At 46.3% G+C, this 24381-nt stretch overlaps 1 protein-coding gene and 2 pseudogenes across 2 annotated transcripts; 2 read left to right on the forward strand and 1 right to left on the reverse strand.

Annotated features, from left to right (window-relative positions):
- Positions 1 to 1170: 1170 nt before the first annotated feature.
- Positions 1171 to 24295, reverse strand: VPS35 (VPS35 retromer complex component). 2 transcript variants are annotated; one of them, XM_039880777.1, is made up of 17 exons: positions 24205 to 24295; positions 19234 to 19332; positions 17917 to 18013; positions 17222 to 17345; positions 16543 to 16725; positions 14966 to 15179; positions 13895 to 13978; positions 13376 to 13485; positions 12541 to 12637; positions 12276 to 12424; positions 10732 to 10939; positions 10268 to 10423; positions 8088 to 8210; positions 5906 to 6085; positions 5231 to 5470; positions 2400 to 2543; positions 1171 to 1618 (listed from the first exon to the last, which is right to left on the reverse strand). In XM_039880777.1, exons 1-17 carry the CDS (start codon positions 24205 to 24207, stop codon positions 1439 to 1441), a joined length of 2391 nt encoding a protein of 796 aa, XP_039736711.1. In that variant the 5' UTR covers positions 24208 to 24295; the 3' UTR covers positions 1171 to 1438. The 2 variants fall into 2 exon arrangements, with proteins under 2 accessions (XP_039736711.1, XP_039736710.1); XM_039880776.1 differs by lacking the exon at positions 24205 to 24295 and adding an exon at positions 23867 to 23923.
- Positions 2164 to 2282, forward strand: LOC120617401 (uncharacterized; annotated as a pseudogene).
- LOC120617425 (uncharacterized) lies at positions 9833 to 9947 on the forward strand (annotated as a pseudogene).
- Positions 24296 to 24381: the final 86 nt, after the last annotated feature.

Here is a 24381-nt window from a genome sequence, read left to right on the forward strand (position 1 = left end):
AGTATCCAGACTTCTTCTGACATTACTGGTGGTATCACTGGGCAGTCCCTTCACCTCTCAGATGCCTTCCGTGGCAGTGTGTTGTCCCAGATGGCTCCCAACCTTTCATCACAAGTCAACCTCTCTCTCCCTCCCCGCCATTTCATTCACTACCCGCACAGGCACACACGATACTTTCAAAGAATGTCAAATTAAATTCAGTAAGTAAAATATTTTGCCTATATTTATTAATCAGAGCCAACTATGACCTCCGATAATAATAACTAACATTTATTGAGTACGGTGTGCAAGACACCCTCCTGCATGCTTTACCTGCATTTTCTTATTTAAGCTTCAAAAGCCATCCTAACACCAGAAATACTATTATTCCCATCTTACAAACGAGGAAATGGAGGCAGTAAGAAGTGGCAGCCAGGAGTAGAAACCAGCCAGAATCCAGAGGCCGCCCTTGACCGCTTCCGCCAGGCCAGGACTCCAGCTGAGGCAGGCGAGGACAGCAGAGGTGAGCGGAAGGCCAGGGGGGACTAGAGCCTGGCGGATGCGGCGACACAGCCTTGTCACAGGGAAAGCATCCACTCCGCCCACACTGCACTAGAGCCTCTTACGAATCAAGTATGAAAGGGAGAAAGTCCAAAATTGTTAATAGCAACTTTATTCTCACTGGTGCAAAAAAAAAAAAATCATAATTGTATGATGCATTTCCCCCTAAATTTACAATAATGAAGGTTATACATAAATTATATAGATCACAAATTTTCTATTTTATACTATTTAGAACAAAATTATTTTGATAAATATGTCAGAGGACAACATAGGTTTGATGGATGGCCGAGTCCAAATATGCAAAATATAGCTTCTGGTTTTGACCATGGCGCTTTAAAATCCTCAAACATGCATTAATATAGCCTAGTTGTCGGGAAAATATTATACATGGCCTCATCTTGCATTTAGGGAAAAGCCCAAGCTGAATTTCACATACAGGATCCCTTTCCTCTAAATTAACCTCGAATTGGACTAGAGAACAAAGAGACAGACGCTTTCGGGTTAGTACCCCAAGTAATGAAGAGAATTACACAATCAACAATGAAACAAAACAGAAAGGGAAGGAGAGTTTCATTAGTGGCCGAGAGAAGTGGTTTTTAAGTATTTTTGTTTTCTTTTCTTTTGTGGTTTTTTTCTTACAGATCATAGGAATTTTAAATCGCAAATCAATCATGCTACTTGGGGCAATCAGACAGGCCTGAACACTTACGACGTGGATAACTCTGTTAAGGTCTTGAAGGTGAGCGTCCGGAGGTGCTGGGTAAAACACATCGCAGGTAAGAAACGGGAAACCTACCTCAGCATTTCTGAAAGGCACAATCTATGGAAGGAAAACCTAGGGTAGCAGAACCCTCACTGGATGGACAGGGAAGGGAGTGTGGTGAGCCCGCCTCCTTCAAAGGACGAGACCTTCGTAGATGGGCCCCTCAGATTCTGGTGATTCCCGCCTCAAGCGCAGATGCTCCAGCGTGTTCCGAAAATGTTTGTTAATCTGCTCTGTTTCTTCACTGGACTCAAGATTTGGGAGGTCTTCTCGAATCTTTTGGATAAGCTGGTTCAAAACCTGAATCGTGACCTACAAAAAAATACGCACAATTTCACGGTCAAGCGTGTACTACGAAAAGTAAAGGTCAATTCAATAAAAATGTTCTGAGGAGCGTGCACTACTCTCATCGATTCCCAGAATTATTATTAAAAAAAAAAAAAAGGCGAGAAAGTGATTCCTGGTTTAACCATCAACTTTTGGCTATTTACCGAGAACAAAAAAATAAAAAACGCAGTGTCATGAACCAGAAGATCAAAAGCAAAATTGTATTTAACCTACAAATCTTGACCAACTCCGTTCTGCTAAAAGGATGATTGTCGTTTATTTAGGAATTATTCTAAATCTGTACGTGATGACAATTTGGTCCACTGTTCAGCTTTTGTACATTATTTTGTCTCTTAAACACAGAGCCTATTTTTATAAACTACTCCTAAGCAAAAGGGATGAGAACTTCCTTGCACACAAAGAGTACTTTTGTTAGAGATGCATCTACACAGACAGAAGGATTTGGGAGAAAGAGAGACCAGTAGATGGGTTCTCCCAACTCTGACCCTTGTAAACAAAAAAAATGTCAGGCCTACGGCCATGCCACCCTGAACGAGCCCAATCCCGTCTGATCTCGGAAGCTAAGCAGAGTCAGCCCTGGTCAGTACCTGGATGGGAGACCACCTAGGAACACCAGGTGCTGTAGGTGTTAACAAAAAAAAAATCATAAAAAGAAATGTCAGAATGCGAAGCTTCTGTACGTATCAAATCTAAGAGCGGGAAAGGGAAGCACAGTGCCCCGGAGACGCTTCGTTAGTTCACTCACCGCGTCATTCTCCTTCTCATAAAAGTAGATGTATCTGTTCAGGATTTCTATAAAAAGCTGCACTTGTAGAGAGGGGTCCATGCACTGATTGGCTATTTTTAGGGCTTTCTTTAGGCATTCCATTACCCTCTTGCCTCCGTGAAGCTGGAATAAAGGGGGGGGGGTCGAAGAGATTAATGAAGCACAAGTGTCTCTTCTCACACGAGGGAATAAACACAACACTACAGTGGTCCTTTCATGTTCTAAAGGGACATGACAAATTTAAATCGTCTTCATTTCTTAAGTACATAACTATATTTTAAAATAAATGTTCTCTGTTTTATATACTTACACGCTAAACGTTTTATATTTACACACAGCCATACCTAGGAGATATCGCAGATTTGGTCCCAAAGCACCACAATAAATATCACCACAGAGCAAGCCACACCGATTTTTTGGTTTCTCAGTACATGTGAAAGCCAGGTTTACGTGTAGTCTAGTAAATGCGCAATAGAATTATGTCTAAAAAAAAAAAAACCAGCGTGCACACCTTAATTTGAAAGAACTTTCTCACTAAAAAACGCCACCCATCACCTGAGCCTCGGCGAGCCACGCCCGTTCTGCTGGTGCAGGTCCCGCCCCGCCGCTGACGGCCACTGCCCGGCCGGGGCAGTGGGGGCTGAAGGCCGGGGTGTCCGCTTCAAGTTCTTGAAACACGGCGGCAGTGAAGTCGGCCTCGCCGACTGACCTTTCCTCCCTCCAGCGATCTGTCTGCAGCGTGCGACGCTGTCTGACAGCATTTGGCCCACAGAGCTACTTTCAGAACCGGGGACAGTGCCCCCGAGCCCGGCCGCTGCCTCATCAACTGCCGTTACGTGACATCCCGAGTCCCTTGTTGGCACGTCCACGGGCTTCGCCAGGCGCAGGTTCCATCGCGAGAAACCACGTTCCTGGCCCACCCGTGAGCAGCGGCTCCTCAGGCTCCGTCAGGAGGTCGCAGCAGAGCGGTCACACCTTCCCCCCACCTCCTGTTCCAGTTCATCCACGGTGACTTCCTGCACTGAAGCCTGGGGCCCTCGAGGTCATCCACAAGGGCTGGAATCAGCGTCTTCCACACTCCTGTTCGAGTTGACATTCTGACCTCTTCCCATGAATCACACATGTTCTTCATGGCTTCTAGAAGGGGGAATCTCTTCCAGGGTTTCAACTGACTTTGCCCAGATCCAGCAGAGGAACCACTGTCTGTGGCAGCTACAGCCTTACGAGACCTGCTTCTCAAATCATAAGACGCAAAAGCTGAAGTTACTCCTTGGTCCGTGGGCTGCGGGATGGAGGCTGTGTCCACAGGCATGAAGACTACATTAGTCTTGTGTCCGTCGCTATCGGAGCTCGTGGGTGACCAGGTGACTGGCAGTGAGCAGCGGTATTTTGAAAAGAACCTTCTGAGCAGCAGGTGTCAACAGGGGGCTTAAAATGCTCAGTGAGCCATGTTGTAAACAGAGGTGCTGTCACCCAGGCTTCGTTGTTCCATTTACAGAGCCCAGGCAGAGGAGATCTGTCAGGATTCTAAGGGGCCCGAGGATTTTCAGAATGGCAAATGAACACCGGCTTCAGCTTAAAGTCACCAGCTGCGTGAGCCCCTGCCAGGAGAGTCAGCCTGTCCTCTGAAGCTCTGAAGCCGGGCACGGACTTCTCTCTGGCTACGAATGTCCCAGGTGGCATCTTCCAGCGCAAGGCTGCGTCGTCCGCATGGGAAATCTGTCGTTTGGTGGAGCCACCTTCATCCACGGCCTTAGCCAGACCTTCTGGAAAACCTGCTGCTCCCCCGGACTTCCGTTACGGAGCCGGCTTCTTTCCAACTCAGCCCCGGTGACCCAGCCTCTGCCCGCTTCAGACTCTTCCGCGGCGTCCTCAGCCTCGGCCTCCTTGGAACTGAAGAGAGCCGGGGCCTCGCTCTGGACGAGGCGGTGGCCTACGGGACCGTTGTGGCTGGTTCCGTCTTCTGTCCGGGCCACTGGAACCTTCTCCGCATCAGCAGTCGGCCGTCCCGCGTCCTCTTCAGTCGTGCGATCACCGAGGAGCGCTCTCAATTTCCTCCGGGAACTTCTCTGCGTTCGCCGCGTGGCTGCTGGCGCGCGAGGCCCCGCTGCCGGCCTGTCTCGGCTTCCCGCGGCCGCGCTGAGCGTGGCCACGCCTGGCTTTTGAGTCCAGGTGAGAGACGGCGACTCTTCCTGTCACTCGAACACCTGGAGGCTGCCGCAGTGTTATTCTCTGGCCTGATTTCAGCACTGTCATTGTCCCAGGCACCAGGGAGGACCCAGGAGAGGAGAGACGGGGAACGGCCAGTCGGCGGAGCAGTCAGAACACACACAGCACCCACCGATTAAGTTCACGCTACGCGGGCATGGTCTGCGGCACCCCAAGGCAATTTCAACGGTAACGTCACAGATCACTGATCACAGACCATGACCAGCACAACCATGATAAAAAAGCTGGAAATATTGCGAGAATTACCAAAATGTGAGATACATGAAGTGGACAAATGCTATTGGAAAAACGGTGCTGACAAATCTGCTTAGTGCAGAGTTGCCACAAACCTTCAATTTGTAAAAAACGCAGCGTCTGCGAAGTGCGAAAAGCAAGGTGTGCCTGTGTCATGTGTACCTTTAAAGGCGGCGGGGTACACTCGTCATGTCACGACAGCCTTGGAGCGGAACCATCACTGTGTGTTCCTGTCCTTTTCATTTAACAGAACGAAGCAGTTCTCCCCGTCCGGCTGCCGAGGGCTCCAATGCCTCCAGGGCACAAGCCCCCGCGGCCGCCCCTGCTCGGACCCCCGGGCCACCTACCTCCTCGCCGTTTCTGTCCGTGTTCCTGACGGGCCAGAAGAGGTGGGCGCAGGTGCTCACGGCCCGGCCCTGGTCGGGCTTCTTGAGCAGCTTGGACGCGGCCAGGGCGCACTGCGTCCGCAGGGGCTCGTGGTTCTCCTCGCTGAAGCACTTCATCCTCTCGAACGTGCCGATGATCAGGGTGATGGCCGCCAGCTGCGCCTTGGAATCGCTGATCTCGTCTTCGTACAGAGAAAACGCCTGGTGGACACGGAGCAGAAGGGGCCTCTGATTGTCAAGCACCCACTCGGGAGCTTCCCGAAGTCCCCACCAGAGCCCACCCCGCAGGGTGCCCCGCGGGGCACAACGTGCGCCCTCCTGAAGGCGCCGGACACCGCTGACAGTGACGATGCTGACAAGCTGCCACGAGGACACCTGTCCTACCTGTCGTTTAACCAGGGTCCCCGAACGGAACCATTCCGTGACAGTTTTACCGTAATCCACCCGAAAATCTTAAATCCCATTACCGCCCAGGCAGTGATGGATTTTCCTGCTCGGAAGCAGGCAACGTGACAGTGGGAGGGGTACTTAGGAAGCCAGTGAAAGTTAAGCCCATGTGCACTGCCACCGTGGCGCAGACAGGGGACCGAACATAGCAAAGCGGATTACACAACCCTGAAGGGAACGGGTCATCACCTGGGACATAAATTCATACGCTACTGTTTCATGATTCTCAAAACCGATTTCTCCAGCGGCGAGAGCCCCCTGAAGGAAAAGCCTCAGGGGTAACTCTGCCAGCTCTGCTTTGATCAAAGCGCTGATTGTCTGGTGAGCAAAGGAAAAAATCTTCTGGCATTTCTTCTCCCATTTGTCATCCTAAAACCGAAAAAAAACTGTTTAATTACCTTAAGTTCAAGATGAACTTGCTCACACATACTTATTTCCTATGAAACTTCTACAGAACAGAGAGCGATCAAGTTGAGCTCCCAGGTTCCTGTTGTCATCCTTCTTCTCTGGCTCATTTACAAAGCACACAGGTAAACCAAACAGGATGTTTTCTCGAAACATCCATTTGAGGTCACTGGCTCTGCAATCTTTAAATATTAGGAATTTGTTTTTTTTCATCAGGAAAGCAACACAAAAATATTTTAAAAATAATAATAATTATTATTATATTGGTTATGTGTTGAAATGCTAGTATTTTAAATATATTGTTAAATACATTGTTTAAAAAATTAAAAAAAAACAAAAAACAAAAAGCAACACGTTCCCAAATTGGACAAAATGAAAATACACACAAACATTTTTTTCAGTTAAAATCATCCCCAAATCTACCTACGCCCGGCAATAATCACTGACTACATTCAGGTGCTCGCGTCTTCCTGTCTTTCTCCTCTGCAAAGGTAACGTGGCTGCGGTGTCTGCGGTGTCTGCGGTGTCTGCGCACGGTCTGCTCTGTTTTAAGGGCGCTCGCTGAGCAGCTACACTGGGCTCATGCTGATGCACTGTGTATCCAACTTCTTTTCTACTTACTTTGTCGTAACCATTTTCCTCATGATGCTAACGTTATTCGAAGTCATTTTCATCACTAGAAAACATTCCGCAAACTGGACGGAGCATAAGTTACTTGACTCTTTCCTTTTGGAAAAGATCTGTAACACCATAATGAATGATCTATATACACAAAGCTTTACTGAATCCCTAATTACTTCCTTAGCATAAATTCTCGGCAGTGCAATTACTGGACCTTCTACGGCTCTAGTTACATCCTGCCAGACTTTTCAAGAAAGACTGGAAATTCACGTCCCCACCATCACTAGGCTGAGGATGCATTCTCACCACGCCACTGCCACTGCCGCTCCGTAGGTGTCCTTGCTCTCCACGAGTCCGACTTCTCCAAAGGTCCACTGCTGTGCTTACTAGTGAGGTTTAAATGTTGTACCCATGTCTGACCGCCCCAATTTCTTACGAAAGCCATCAGTTCTCTTCCTTTTTAAGAGAGAACAGTCAGATTGGCCTTGAGGACTCAGAGCAACGACCCGGGCACACAGTCCGTGGTGCAGGCCACGGCACCGAACATTAAGTGCTGGTTGCATTTCCAGTGCCGCGTTCACAAACGTCTACCTTACGACGTCGGAAAGGGGCTGAACGAAAGGCTGGCCCAAGCTGCTCTGCCCAGATGGTAGGTCCCCTGGATAAACCCTGTGTCTGCCTTAGCTGAAAATCAGGTTTACTGAGGTTCATTCCTCAGCGTGCACCTGACCGCTCGACTCTCCGGCAGTCAGACTGTGGGGTTTTCTACAAAGCCACACCACTCAAGACAGAAGCCATTCAGTTGGGAAAAGGAATAAGTTCATAAAAATGAATTCGACTGAAAAAGTGACTCCATCACAGGCTTTCGGAGAGAGGCGATGTGCCCTGCCGGGCCGTCGCCGGGCGCAGGGAGGGGACCTGCTCCTCGCCCGGTACGTACCACAGCCTCCACACGGGGGCTGCACGAACCCCGCAGGCTGGACCGTGAGGACCTCGAGAACCACAATCGTCCTTTAAGAACTAAGGCGTTCTCAGCCAGTCGTGTAATCACCTTGCCAATGTCTCACAACGGACCTCCAAACGCGGGAAAAACTCCCGACATAAATTCAAACTGTTCACACCTTTCATTTCCCAGTGTTCTCATGTGACCCCTCAGCTAGTACATAACCCGCCCACGTGGCCCTGAGGACACTTAACGCAGGGCGAGCAATGATCACGTGACTGAAACTGGGCTTTGTTACCCCCCTGCTTTTGCACATGTTTGGAATTTTATATAACGATAAACTAAAACACACAGAGAGAGAAAAAGAGAAAAAAGAAGTGACATACTCAAAAGCAAACCCACCACTTTCGCGTTCTCCTTGTAGCGAAACGCCAGCTGGTACGCCGCGAACACCAGGGGCGGCAGCGTGAAGCGGATCCGCTGGTTCCCGCCAGCTCCAAAATGTTTTCGTGCCGTGTTTAGAATCTGACGGGGAAAAAAGAGAAACCGGGACAATTCATCTTTTCTGCACTGTGATTAATGACCAGTGAACTTAAAGGGGGACTCTGATCACACTGTCGCTACCAGCTTTGGGACACACACAACCTGCCAGGCTGTAAGGCGGGCGCTCTGCCTTCTTACCTCGCGAAGTTGCTACAGTCACCCTAGAGAGAGAGGCCTGAGGTTCAGAGAGGCTGTATCACCTGCCCATGGTTACGCAGCCAGTCAGGGATGGAGACATTTTCTCAGACACAGGTACGAAGCATACTGTGTTGCCAAAGAACTCTACAGACAGACTTGATATTTAAAAGGATATTCTAACACTCACTACTAGTGTGATCACAGGCAAATTATTTCCCTGCTAGCAGGTTTCATCTGAAAAAGGGGATGTGTACTTTACCCCAGGCTTGCTAGGAAGATCAAATAACACATGCGACGTGCTACTTGACACGAGGGACGTGCTCAGAAATGCTGCCTGGCTATTATGCCACGAAGACAGCTATGTGCAAAAACAAGTTTCAAAAAAAAACAGCTATGTGCATGTTGCTGGTATAGCGTACCTCTGAATTCAGAAAAGAGGTTAAGACCACTTAAGTAACAGAAAAAGCTACACACTTTTAAAAAGCCATTGTGAAACCCACGATGTGTTGTTTCAGAAAAACCACGAGACCTCGTGAACTACTTCTGACGTATGTGTGACACAACGTGCCACAGTCTGGTTCTGAGACCTTCTCTGATACGGCAGAGGAGAGGCTGTTCTCCCCTGTGGAAAGTCAGCATGAATGAGTGGTGCCTTAAAGGTCCCTGTACACAGGTGACCACTGGCCGCAGGTGGAAGGGCACTTGCTAACCACTGCATCCATTACACGACAAAAAACGAAAACACACGTTAAGCATGTGTGTGACACAGACACATAAGGGAATCGGTTAAAAATAGGAACAATCAGCCAGTCACTATGCACAGATGACACGCAGTGCAGAGTGAGAAGCGGAAGCCAGCGCCCAGAAAGTGTCACCAAGGCAGGTCAGAGTCTCCCACAGCGCCACCAGGGATCAGCTGCTTTTCACACTGCTTATGAAGCAGCACAAGAGTGTCAACTGTGACAGGAAGGGACCTGCAGAAGGCAGTCAGGAGCCCCCTCAAATCCAGGTGTCCGTCACAGCGCCTGACACTCAGCCTCATGGGCCCAACAATGGCCGGACCACTTCGCCCCAGCAAGAACGAGGCAGCCATCGGCGCCTCCTCTCATTAAATTCCCCGCTAGCTGTCTCCAACGCTCAGGCGACAGGTTCTGTTCGCGCCAGAGGTTCCGGGGACCATGGTAAAGGAAGGGAGGGCCGCATCTGATTGCACCAGGAAACGGGGTTAAGAAAAAGGCAACCTGAATTTTCAAGTCTTTTCACACATCTTCAATGTGGCAACCACATAGGATCTACATGTGCAAGCCTCGGACACACAAACTCAACTGAATATAAGGATGGTTGCTGATTCTGTAAAAGCAACACACTTTAGGATGTGGTTCCATGGTGTAGCAGTTAGCACGTCTGCTTTACACACAGAAGGTCCTGGGTTCACACCCCAGTGGAGCCACGGTCCATGGTCTACGGTCTACAGCCATGCCACCCTGAACAAGCCCGATGTCTGAGCTCGGAAGCTAAGCAGGGTCGGGCCTGGTTAGTACTTAAATGAGAGACCACCTGGAAGACCAGGTGCTGTAGGTGTAAATAAGAAATAGTAAAAAAATAAATTAAATAAATAAAAGCAACAGAGTTTTAAAAATGAGCATGGAAATGATTGCTGGCCACCCAACTAAAGGATGACAGGCTTTCCCGCGGTCTCGAAGAAGTCTTCCAAAGAAACCAGAGCGACCAGCTAGTTCTTTCTAAGCTCCAGAATTTCACACTTATGGATCTGTAGATACAGTAAAAGCCACGGATGCCACCAAATCTCTCATTCGTTGCGATTCTTTCAAACCCTTTTAAGACCACAAGCCACGTGAGGCTACTGGAGACCCAGCAAACGGGTACGAGCAAACTCGTACCAAGTACTGCTGGTCAGGGTCCTCCGACCGCAGAAGATGAATGGCTCGGCCCACAAGGCCCTGCTCGTCGGCGAAGTCCTCGGGATCAGGGTCCTCTACGGGTTGGTCTGGCTGGTCCTGAATCAGCGTGGACACCAAATTCATTATAGAATCCACCTGTGACACGGGGGACAGAAACCCGCTGGAGTGAAACCATCGGTATATGAAGCCACTATCAGAAGTGTTTCTTGTTAGGCGAAGTTACAAAACAGTATCAATGTCAACAATATAACTCCTTTTTTATGAGAAAGTATATGCAGATTGACACACAGACAAAAATCTGCAAAGAGATGCAGCAAACAGAGGTTATTCTCTTTCTGGTGGGGTTACGGTTGTTCTATGACCTGTCCCTTACACACCTCCGATTCTGTAACTGACAGAACGAACAAGCGACTCGCCAGGCTAGCCCGCTGCTGTGCTCTCACCTGGTCTTGAGAGACGATTTCCGTGTTATAATCCAGAACGTTACTAAGCACGTAACAACTCATGCTCTTTCTAGACTCATAGTCAAAGTACTCAAAGAGCGGGTGGAAATGTTTCAGTTTCAAGACGGTTAGAATATTGTTGTACGTGTCAACAGGTATCTTCAAAAGTCTGGTGAGCTCCTTCGAAACTGCGCTGCTGGTAGCAATACTACGGAAAGAAAAGAGCAGCACTGTAATGACTCACATCAACTTTCTATATACTTGTTTTGTAAAGACTTGGAAATTTTCATTTATACGGTAAAGGAAATGGGTCAAGTGAGTTACATCACCCCAAAACACTCCGATGGCCTCCTCCCAAGATGCCTATCTTAAACACATTTATTCATTTGTCAATGCCCTAGTGATCCAAAATGATATCATAGACTCCGACTCAAGAACAGGTTGCAAAGCCCGCGTTAAAGTGACTGTCTGGAATTAGATGTGTCTAGGGGAAGTATTTAAGGATAGCTAGATTCCTAGGGTGGCCAAGAAGTACAGTATATTCACGATGAAAGTGAGTGGGAAGAAAAACCCATGCAAAACTAGCAAGTCAACACGACAGGAAAAAGCACAAACGACTCCCTCTGCACTGGATGTTGGTGACAAGGAACAGCAGGCTAAATTAAGGCTAAATTAAGGTGGGGCGTCTTCCTAGGAGCATTCTGTGGATGCCGAGGGCTGTCCCGCATTTATGACAACTTGAGAGGTTGGGATTTCCAATTCTTGACTTTGCCTAATTTTACTTTAAATCTAACTTAATGGGAGAAGCTACAGACACATCGTTGTTATCATTCAAGATCTGGAATGTCTTTTAGTTCACCAAAAAAATGGGGGATGAAAAGAGGAAGAGGAGAAGAAAGCTTCCTGACACCGCTCCACGGCTGGAAGAGCCGTGGAAAGGAGAGAGACGGTTCGAAGGGCCTGGCTTGAGCCCTGTTCAGAAGCAGGGAGGGTGGGACAGCGAGGGGGAGAGAAGGGGAGCGGGACTGCCCACAGTGGCCACTAGAGGGTGCCACAAGCCTAGCGAAGCACAGCTCAGGGCGCGCTGTGTAGGCATCAGAGCATTTTCATAGTTTCCTTGACGGTGTCAAAATCAAACAAAAAAGTATTTTAAACCAATTTCATTTTCACACCTTAAATACACACATGCCCCTAATTTTTCATGACTTACTCATCGGTAGTAAACCACTTCTTATGGAAATACCGCTTGATGTAAACGGTTTTCCTACCTGTTTAAAAACACATTCACGTATACAAAGGGGTCAGAACTGGGGACACTAGCCCCTGAAGACTGCTAATGGTCCGCAAGTGCCACTACTTGATCGATGTGCACGGCGAGTAACTGGCCGTCACTCTGTCCTGATTAGCACCAAGCATGTGAACCCAACAAAGGCTTAAAATAAGATAAACGCTAACACTTCAGAAAGGAATTGACAAAGAAAAACGAATCTGGGACAAAAAAGTGCCTTATGAGGGTTTTTACAAAAAATGCGACTTTGACTTACTGTTCGAGGTTGAGCTTATTAAATATCTCCACTGTCGTTTCTAGAACTTTGTCGACATAGTCCACGCGGTCCGGGTAGCACTTCATGGCGAGGTTGATGAGAGACACCTGTAAGGACACGACGTCCTCCGAAGGCATGTCTTGTCTGGACTGCAAAGTTGAGAAAACCGCGGAAAACCGCGGAGTTTATTTTAAACAGTTACAAAAGGATCTACCAGCTGAAAAGTTTCAAAGTTTGGAGAACTTAGGAGAAAAGCCCTATGTACCTGTATTACTGTAGCCACCTGCTGTGAAAATATATCAAAAAGCTTAATATCTGCTGGGATTCCAGGTCCATCCTCACGGTGAGCGAATAAAGCTAATCTGAAAAACAGAATAATCCTTGAAGATACAGAGCAGCGGGATCACAGATGACATTTACTCTTCGTGCCTCTCTGTATTTTCCACAAGTGTGTTGCTCCTAGAACATTAAACGAGGTTTTTAAAAAGGACACGGAATGTAGCTGAGGATTCCCGCAATTCCTTTTGAACTAGTTTTGCCAATGGTGCCTTATTCCACCGCATTCTCACTCTATACCACACGTAAATAGACTGTCAACAGGCTGAATCTGCCGAATTCTCTGAAGCCGAGTTAAGCAGATATGGACAGAAATGCATTTTAAGTTACAAGTGTATTCGACAGCCTTGATTATATAAAAATAATCTTTAAGAGCTAAAAAGTACACAGACTACTTTGAGACTGCAGCTTCACTACCGTAGAGTTTAAGACACAACTGATTCCAAAAGTAGTAAAGTTGACTTCTGTTTTTCTTAAAAATAACATCTTAAACCGTTGTAAACAACGTCGCTTTCGTTAAATGCCTAGATTAAAACTAAGCATTATTTCCACGCCTCCTGCATGATCCAATGCTAAACTCCTTCACGCCTAAGCTAGGCAAGCACCTGGCAGATACTCACATTTACAGGACTAAAGTGTAATTACACTAAAATTATTAGTATTATAGAGATGTAACAGAAACGAGTAATTCGTGAAAATGTTTTTTTCTTAAATCCGTTATTCTGAAGTCAGGATGTTTGCCCTCCAGTGCTGGAAGCTCTTACCTATCAATTAAAGCGATGATTATGTTTTTCACATTTACATTTTGGTGTAACTCGGCACAGGCCCGAAGAAAAGGATTCAGAGTTTGAAGGTGGAATTCATCAGGAAAAACCTGAAAATCAAATAATAATTGATTGATACAAGGAAAAGCATTTCACATTACATCCTGGACTTATTTATGGTACTTAAAGTTCATATTTGTGGAAACAGTCATTTTAATCTCATGCAACTAAATTAAAATACGGTACTTTTAAGCCTCTCGCAACGTAAGTCCAGAAAGAAATATTCCACTAACCAATGTCCACTAACAATTATACTAAAACTCATGAGACCTAGAGAACTTGGAGGTCATGCTTTCCTACATTTGGGGGAGAAAAACACATCAATACAAAGATCAAGCTATTAGTGGGAAAAAGGAATTCTTTATTCAGGAAAGCTTATTTTCTGCTCTATCAAGATTTTTCTCAAAACAATGAAAATTAAAATGAGTCATTTAAAAAAAAATAAATGTTCTCATCAACCTGAATGATACACTCCATGAGATATTCTTGAGCCAAAGCATCCCTACAATTCACGACTTGCTCCAGTATGCCCGTCAAAACAATCTGAGAGAGAAAAAAAAGTAAGAGTTAAAAGATTATTTTCAAAATTTCAAGTCGTTTTTCTAATAGTCCATTTGAACTATTATTTTAAAAATCGTTATTTTGATGAGTTTTCTCACCCATACTTCATTTCTAGATTAAATTCTAAATTTTTACAGAAGCCTTTTTAAATAAAAAACTCTGGCTTTCTATTTAGTAAAAGTCATTTAGGATGAGGTCCATTTCATTAACTTCCTATCTTTTATGGTTTGCGATTTTTGTGTCCTAAGAAATCTGTCTAATCCAAGGTTGTAAAAGTTTCCTCTGTTTTCTTCTAAAAGTTTTATAGTTTTAGATTTTATATTTAGGTCTCTGATCCTTTTTTTTTTTTTTAGTTTTTCTACAGTACGATGATGGGTCACAGTTGAGGAGTTTTGTCTGCATACAGATGTCCAACTGTTCCAGAACCATTTGTCGAAGAGGTTGCTTTTGCATCTTTATCAAAAATAACATTATATATACGTGGGTGTATTCCAGATTGTCTATTACAGAGGTCAGCAAACTGGCTCAGGGCCCAGTTTGTAAACCGCTTCCACGTGGTCCGAATGCACTGGCACCACACCTGTAGAGTTTGGTAGCTGCAGACCACATGGCTTGCAAAACCAAGAAATATTTACTATCTGGTCCTTTACGAAAAAGTCTGTCGACCCTGCTTTATTCTCCTCCAAGATTTATTTATGTGTTTATCCTTTTCACCAATACCACATTATCTTATGTAGCTTCAGAGGAAATTTACTGCAACATACAGTAAATCTCGATTTAAGGAAAATTGGTAATATTCAATCTTCTAATCCACAAACGCAGACTCAAAATATCTTTCAGTTTAAGTTTTCTTTGATTGTCAATGGTTTCCAACGTAATAGCGTTTAACAAAAATACTTCTATTTTAAAAATCAGATTTCAATTTACAGCTTATGACATAAGAAAAGGCAACAAGTAAAAGCAGCGAACCTGTTTGTAACGCTCCACATTGACGCCTTCCAGCTGACTGAGGCGCACCAGATTGGTTCCCACCAAAATCCTCAGCTCCTGTCTCTCCCGTTCCCTTTTCTCCCTGTCTCGGCTGTGTCCCTGATGCTGCATTCGCACCCAGAGCTTATTCATTTCCGCGAAGTTGAGTAGTACGAAATCCATGGAGTCGCTCACGTCGCCAGTTGTTTCTTCGCTGCAATGAAACGGTTAGGAACCTTTATACACAGTATTCACGTGACAGGACCGACTCACTACGATCCCTCTCCTGCGGGCATTTCCTACTTGTCTCTTTAATACACCAGCGCTTTAGAAAAGACACTTTCAGCTTCGCTGGCTTAGTGTTCAGTTTCAAGGGGAACAAACTCGAGAGGAAAAAAACACCAGGAAGAAGACACTACACGAGTCTAAAGGGAAAAATACTCTCCCGCACTCCCTTCCCTGGGCCGACCAGACGCGTATGACAACAACTCCATTAATTCAAGAAGCCTAAAAAATTTGACATGACATACTGGTAACTACAACATTTTATTGTTAAATAGTTCATGTTTTCAATTAAAATGTAAGCTTGGTGAGGGAGGGGGAGACCACGCATTTCCTGCTTATTTTACATCTCCTAAGATGGGGAACTTAAACAGTTTTCAAAACCTTTTACCGATTGCCTAATTAAATGCTCAAAACTGAGAGTCAAATCATAATAGAGCAAAAAACCTCACAGTATTCACTACACTGCTTAATGTTTATCTTTCCTATACCAGTTAAATCTTTTTGTCATACGCATGGTAAAATTTTATTATGTTTTTCTTTTAAAAAGGAATTGATGCAGATATACTAAAAACTACTGAACTGTACATGTTAGAAATAAATAACTAGGTAAACTTAAAAAAAAAAATTAAGGTCTTCATGTAATAAGGAAGCTGTCACATGAATACAGTTCACCCAATTGGCCGAAGACCCACTTGGCTGACCATCTGCCACTTTCGTGGGATAAAAGCACAATAAACTTGGATGCTGGAAGGCTAGTCACAGAGAAGACAGGGCTCTTTCTGAATGGCTTTCGTTTTTTTCTGTTTTGGAATTAATATCTAATATGTGTACACAGGTCATCAAAATCGCTGAAATTCTAAGGTAACTAGCAGTCCGTAAATTATAAAATCCGATGGACATTCAAGAAACAACGTGAAAACTGGACAGCTCATGGAAAAAGTTAAGCACACTTATTTCATTGTGAACAAAGTTTCAAAAAGTAACTCATTTAAAAGTCCCATTTTCAAAGAATGGTTAATGGAATGGAAAAAGGTTCTCAATGAGGTTACACGAAAACAGCAGGTTCCAATAATCCAGAGGCATAGTTTTCGTGAGGGCACATGTGCATCACGCCACGTACCCCGAGTTCCACATCATGGGGGAAATCAAGAAGCGAAACGCTACCAGTGGCTGCCGTGGGTAGGAGACACTGATTCGCAGATGTTTATTTTCTTTGATATACTTTTCCATGCTTATTGTGTATCGTACGACAAAAGCGTATTGCGGCTAAGCCAAGAGAGAGCAGCACTTACTCTGTGGGCTCGCCTTCGTCGGGCAGAATGTTTCTGGTGCACTGAAGAAGGTAGTTCCGCAGAAAGAGGCCTCGCAGGGGGTGCTGAACACCCCGGCACATCTCCACCAAGTCCTTCAAAATATCTTTCCTGGACTGAGGGAATGACTTGACGTACACAACTCCAACCGTGATCAACAGGTAGCTAGAAGAATTATGAAGAAACGCCCGTTAGAAATAAACTAGTCAAGTCAAGAATGTGATCATGTCCAAGCACACTGAATGCAAGCGTATTATAGAAACGAGACAGGAACGGAGTTCTCTCCTGCACAATTAAGAAAGTACCAACTGATTTAAAATACAAGCACTCAAGACACCCCCAGTTGATGTGAACGTATACAAGTATCTGTTATATCCACATATATATAAAATCATCACCTCTACGCCATTATTGGGAAGAGAATTGTCATGTTAACTTTTATAGTAGTCAACACATTACACACAATATGTTCATCTGCTTCTATTTCCAAAATTCCTCAATAATCTAGATAAAAAGTAAAATTAATAAAACTTTAAAAAAATCAATTCTCTCCCAAAACAGTTATCTCTGTTTATTAAGAAATGACCTAAAATTTGGTTTTCAGAAGCTGCTGGCTTTAAAGGACATGGCACGGCACAAAGCACGGGCCGTGGGGACTCACAGCCTGGGGATGATGTTCCCCGCGTACTGCACCAGCTCATAGAGATCTGCCACCTTTCTTCCCTTGGCAAACTCGTCCGTCAGGTAGACCTCCAGGTAGTGCAGCTCGTCAGAAATAGCCATATCTTTTCAGTGTGATTAAGGACTCAAACGAAGCCGGCCCGAGCGACACTCGGGGCCGGTCAGTCATCGACCTACTGGGCAGAGGTCTCGAACGCTAGTCCTTCAAGAGAGCGCATTTAGGTGGAGCCAGATTTCAGCTGGCCGTTTCGTACTTCACGGGCTTTAAAGGACGTTGGTGATGCAAAGCAGTAAACAAGGACCACGCGTCGTTGGTCCACTAAAGGGTTTGGGAACGGCAGGTCACCGAATGCCCTTCCGCTTTGGGGTCCCACACCGACAGAATCTAAGCATAAAGAACCAACTGCCCGACGGCCTTGAAGGCCTTCGTGAAGGGTCTGAAAACCGAGGTATGACAACCCACTTCGAGAAGTTTAAGCAGAGAAAAAACGGGTTTCTCACACTCAGATTGTCTTTTTCTCGCTTAGCACATTTGCATGGGAAAGGAATACTATTCGGTTAAGACAATGAAGAAGAACATAACTCTGAAAAACTTAATAATGAACAAACAAAATATGGCCTTATCGAGAAAAAAAGTATAATCACAAAGTTCATTCTTCAACATTCAAAAGATACACAGCTCATAGTAGCTCTTTGGTGACAACATGGAAGTCCGGAGCTCCCCGAGCATGTTGGAGGCATGTTTCAGAGCGTCCATAAGCTTGTTTTTGTCCTACAGAAATACCAACAGAATTGATGAGAACGCTTATTTTAAATAAACACTTAACTTGATCATATAAACTCTTCCATCAAAAACCAGTTACAGTGTTTTAAAAGGATACGGCACTTCAATCATTTTAATCACATGAAAATCAAGTTTAGTTTCACCCTGTCTTCTCTCTACTGAACAGAAAGAGGGGCCTGCCTCACGGCCAGGGCCACAGAGCTCGGCGAGTCTCACGCGTCTTAGGACCACGAGCCTCCTGGAGCAGCTCTGATCGTTACAGCCCCCAGCGGCTGCGAGACTAGCACCGCCGATCCGTATTCTACCCGCCATCAGGAAAGCTGCCATACTGCCTCGTTTCAAAGCAAGATACTATCCCGACAATGGCTGTGAAAGGTTAAAAGTCTTCAGAGATGTGTGGAATGGCGATTCCTTTAGATACAGGAAATACTCTTCATTCACAGAGACAGAAGCAGCTCCATGCCCACCTGTTCCCTCCATCCTAAGACTTTTCCTTTTTTGCAAATTTGTTCGCAAGGAAAGCAATACAGTAAACGCAGGTGGTTAGAAGAGCATATCACTAAGCTTTAGACCGAAGGACACTTTACAGAGGTAGGATACGCTCAGCGTCATCATTACAGCCTGTAACTTGAAGTACCAGCCTATTTGGTTCCATTTCTTAAATTTTAATCCTAAGAATCTACAGTTTCTACAGAGATTATCTCCTACCCTAGCTTTTAAAATATGAAAATATATAAATGGGTGTAAGTATCATTTTTAGGCTAGTTTCTACAAAAAACATCTATTTGGGATGGAAGAAAAGGCTTCAAGACAGAAAAAAAGCTAAATAATTCAAATTAAAAGCACTTAAATCCATTCACTCAATGAATATTTATTAAGCACCCACATATGTTAAGTACCCCTCAGGCTGGAGATGGAGAACCAACTGGGCTGGTAATTCAGGTCGGATGTCGGTACGGAAATAGTACCGCTAAGCAGAAGGCAGGGCCCCTTGTCCTGGCACTTAAGTTCTGATGTGGCAGACAGACAATCCCAAACCACAAGTATAAACCCAGGCACACGGACCCCCGGCTGGAAGTGCTCCACGCAGCATTGAGGGTGGTGGCGCGCAGACGGGCGCTGGTGGACACTGAGATGCCACGCGCCTTTGGGAAACACTGCGGGCACGACCTCGGGACACGTGCTGTGCCTCCCTCATGCCACCTTACCAGGCATCTCTTCATCTGGAATGACTGGACCTTCACGGCCTGTATGGCTTCATCCAAGAGCTTCTCCTGCTCATCCTGAGGCGACTGCTGTGTCGTAGGCTGGAAAATACAAGCACTTCCACTGAGTAGCACTCTCTTCGAGCAACTCTGACCCGGCCACGGCGTCGGCCTCGGCCTCGGCCTCGGCCTCTCCCACGGCTCATCCAGTTCTCCAGCTCATATCCATCTATCAATTTTTGACAACTGCTGGACAGGCAGCTATGCCCGTCACTTTCGCCGGCCTGTGAGCGCTGACAGGGGGCGCTGGCGAGCACAGAGCATCTACTCTCAGAAGCGGACGGAGCGTTCTGCTATCGCCTGGCCTCGAAGAATCGCTAGGTGGTGGTTTGTGGCTACCTGTTCTGCCAGTACACACTGGATCCACCCGGAACACAGCCATAGACCAATGTGTCCTGTGATAGGTACAGTCTAGCCAAGTCTCTAAAGGTCTCTTTTTCTCTAGACTGCTTTTCATCTGCATTTTAGTCTATTCTTAGACCAAGGAACTAGCTCAGAACAACGGTGGCCCCCTTAGGTAATACGTAACAAGGGACCAAACAGCTTAGAAATAAATGTCTGGAATTATCACTCCTGGCTTGCGGTAGACCACAAGGGCACTCTCAAGTACCCAGCCCATTCATTTCAAATTCAGAGATCCGCATCAGATACACTTCCCTTTGCCATCAGCAAAAATCTGCTTGCAAAGTGAATGGGATCTACCTGTGAGGCAGAAGGAACCACTCTGTCCTTTATGTTGTATAAACACTGGGTTTATACCGCCAGTACAGAGGCATCGCATGATAATCATGGCCATTTTTACATCCTTGGGACCCAACGCACTGCGTGACACATAATGGATACTTCATAAATGTTCAATGAACGAACGAATGAACATTTAGGTTACGTATTTAATAAAAAGTGACTAAAGAATCAAGAGATGAATGGGTAAACAAATTGTGGTATATACAAATAATGGAATATTATACAATCATAAAAAGGAAAAAAGTATTGACACGTTACGTGAATGAACCTAGAAAACATACGCTAAGTGAAAGAAGCCAGACACGCAAGGCCACACATTGTGCGATGCCACTTCTACAAGGCGTCCGGCACGGGCAAGTCATCCAAGGAAACAGAGCAGAGTGGTGGTCACCAAGAGGGCGCGTGGTGGGTAACTACTTAGTGAGCATGACAGGGTCTGCTGTCGGGGTGACAAAAACGTTCTGGAACTAGACAGAGGTGGTGGCTGCACAACACTGTCAACGTACCAAATGCTACTGAATTGTTTACTTTAAAGTGGTCAATTTTACGTTATGTAAATTACACTTTCATAAAAAGATGACTAAAGACAAGAATGCCTCCTACACGATGAGCTGGAAAGGTGGAAAGCGAGGACTTACATATAAACATGGAAGTGAAATCTAGTCTGTTCCATTATTGAAGATCATCAAAACCACGCTGAATTTTGAGATTAACAAAAACCCATAAAATCACTTCTGAACTAGAGTAGTTTATAAAAACTGAAAACTTTCTTGGCCTAATTTTGGAAAGAGAAAAAAAGTTAACTGAACTATAACCAACATCAAGCATCTTTATTTTTTCCCACAGCAAACTGCAGTAAAGTGAGTTTCCTTTCGACCATACTTCTTCAGAAGCATACTAAATTTCAAAGAAAAAGTTATGTCTTTTAAACTAAACTTAGAGACATTAATACAGCATAACTACCAGTGTCAAACACCGATTTCAGAAGCCAGGCCGTTCAGTGGTATTAAGTACATTCACACTGTTTACAGTTGTCACCACCATCCCTCACCAGAACTGTTTCATCTTTCCAAAAGGAAACTGTGTCCTTTAAACAATGACGCACCCCCGCCCCCACTGCGGCGCCTACCCCAGGAAGCCACCATTTTACTTTCTGTCGGTATGAGTCTGACTTCTCTAAGTAACCCATATGAGAGGAATCACGATATTTCCCCTTTGGAGTCTGGTTTATTTCATTTAAAATAACTTCTTGGTTCATCCATGTCACATGTGTCCGAATTTCCTTCCTTTTTAAGGCTGAATAGTGTTCCACCATACGTATATACCATATTTTGTTTATTCGTTCATTTCTTCCACCTTTTGGCTGTTCTGTATAATGATTATGTTTATACAGCTAATAAAACTGTGGTTATAAAGAGATTACAAACAATTTCAAAACCATTTCTATAAAACTGACTAGATTCGGTGATCTATATATAAACAAAGAAAATTTTAGCAAAACATTTCTATTTTTGCATCGACTGGCTTTAAAATTAGAAGAAACAAATACAAACTGTAGAAAATTACACTTATTACGAAGTAGACAAATAAAAAGATAGAGCTATAATAAATGTTTTTTTACACGTTACTCTGTTCTAAGGGACTGTGTTGATGGCCTTCCTGGGGACTGGTGTACAGGGCAGGAGTGACAACACGGACATCTTATTAAACAAGCCAGGTAACTGATGCCTCCCCACCTGGGAAGCTGGCTCTCCACTTACAAAAGACCGCGCTTGGCAGCGACGTGAATCAGAGAAAAAATGGAAACGCTACAGGATGGAGATCAAATCACCGTTTGCGATTAGGCTCATTTTAGCTTGAGACCCAAGCCAGACATCCCTCCCAAGTCTCCGCAGTTATGAGGTGCAGAGAACAGCGAAAGTCATCGTGAACTCATCACTTATAAAACTACTCCCCATTCAAACGATGTGCTTTCATTTCCTCCGCTGGCGAACAGGGAAAACACCAGCACTTACATCACTGTTATGAAGAATGAATGAGGCGACGCGGGTGAAGCTCCAGACTGGCCGAGCACTTAGTGATAAGCCCTCCCTACGAGTTCTCATTACTGTTACATCCCCGTATGCACAGGCCGTGATCTCCACTCCCCCAGCAACCGACCTGCTGGTCAGTCTCTCCACTCATCCTGCAGATGCGATCTAGCAGCACAGCGCAAATCGACTGTTCAATGCAAATGACCGATCTCACCAAGTTACAGAATTTCATCACGTTAATGAAAGCACTATTTAAAATATGACAAGGCACAAAGTAACTAACAGCTGAAGTAGGGGAAACTCAGGATGAGGACGGGCGGGAACTTCACGAGGGGAAGACGTAACCTGAATACCAACTCATCTCCAACTTCATTCACCAACGCACTTCCTTCCCTAGGAGCCCTCTGCTTCTTTCTCCCAGCTTCGTCTACACGCAACGCCCCTTCTTCTCCGATTGGAGAATCTCTGCTTGGTTCCCATGTTACTTCCTCCACGAGGCAGACCCCTCCCTCCATGGCCCCACAACGCTGGGCTAAGGAAACAAGCCTCTGCCTACATCGCACTAAGCTCCCCGCGCACGTCTCCCCTCAGGACGCCTAAGCTCTGTGAGGAGCAAGGGCCACGTCTGTTTCCAGTGCCCAGCGCAGTCCACGACACAGAGGGCACACGAGATGCCTGATGAACCGAACTGGATCCTAGAACTTTAGCGATCAGAAGAGCCAAAGAGTCCAACATTCGCTTTCAAGTGTGAAAGTGAGACTCAAGTAAGACCGAGTGTGTTGCCCAGGTCAGAGTCAGTGGCTGTGACAAGACTGATACTCAAGTTTTCTCTCTCAATAAAATTCACGGGGACAGGACCCTGCGTCTGGCTGGCTGCTCCGAACCCGGTCACCCAGCACAGGACTGGGGTATACAGCAGATCCTGAATTAAGTCCTTTCATTACAAAACACTATAAAGGTCACTCTGCAAATGTTGAGAAATAGACAAAACCGAGTTAAATGTTTGCAATGTTCTTATAGCAATTCTCAACTGTAAAAATTCTGAGAAATAAGCAAAATCACCTTGTACAGTGTATCATAGTAAAGTACATCATAGCAAAGCGGTATATGTCAAACATTTAATCCTGCTTTCTGGCATCGACACATTTCAAGTGAAGCCCCTTCCAGAAGCCTGTCCACATAACGTGAATAGCGAGATCACTACAACTGACATGCGGCACACCGAGGTACAAAGGCATCATTTAAACATTGCAGACTCTGTCAAACGCTGATGAAAGACAAGTGACAACTTGCCTTTGTGGAAACGAGACACGAGGATTCACATTTTGAGGAAGTTCCAGTTTATGGGCCAACAGTCACACCACGATTTGCTGCCATCAGAGAGGCGCTAAGGAGAATGCCTACTCCCAGCAAGTGAAATACTTGGATTTCATCAATGGCGAGACCAGTAAGGGAGCCTGGCTGCCCAAAGAACAAATGTTCAAGGAAACAAGCAGTCTCCCTTCCATCTGTCAGAGTAAATAGGTATCGGGTAGCACGGGTCCTTCCAGGAAATTCACGTAAGCGAATCCCTAGAAATCGCTGAAAAGAACTGCAGGCCAGGGGGCTGGAGGCCGGGAACGGCCAGGGCACCTCTACGGCCCCTCCGGGAGGCATTTCCCATACAAGAAAAGGCGTGCGTGGGGCCGGCAGAACAAACACCGCCAGGTACAAAGGTGGAGACGCCAGCTCTGGGTCCGTCCCGAGGCCACCCTGAGCCTCAGGGCCTCCGCACGCCCCCGACCCAGCCCGGCGCTCACCGGCCCTCGGGCCCCGGTCAGGGCGGGGGTGGCCGACTTCATTCGGAGGCGTCCGCAGGCCTTCACGGACCCCAGACCCTACGGGCCGAGACACCCCCTCAGAGAGGCCGCCCGTCTCAAAGCAACGGCCGCGGCCAGGAGCCACCGCCCACCCCGGCCCCGATCGGACCGCCTGCGGCCTTCCGCGGCCCGTCCCTCTTCCCGCAGGCCGAGCCCGGCTGGTCTGCGCCGCGACCCAGCTGCGGGGCCCCGACTCCGCCTGCAGCGCTCCGGGGCGGCCGGAGAGAGAGGGGGCGAGGAGAGGGCCCGCCCGGGGCCCGCCGCCCCTGCGAACTCACCATGGCGACTCCCCTGAACCTGCGGCAATCAGCGCCCACCGCGCGCGGCGCCTCCCGCGGTCAGGTGACTCTACGGCCCCTCCAAGCCCCGCCCTCTCTAGCCCCGCCCCCAGACCTGCAGGCGGCTCCCCGATTGGCCTGCTTCGAGGAATCCGAGTCTCGCATATTTATTGGTCC

Source organism: Pteropus medius, unplaced genomic scaffold, assembly GCF_902729225.1.
Source record: "Pteropus medius unplaced genomic scaffold, Ma_sr-lr_union100, whole genome shotgun sequence".
NCBI lineage: Eukaryota > Metazoa > Chordata > Mammalia > Chiroptera > Pteropodidae > Pteropus > Pteropus medius.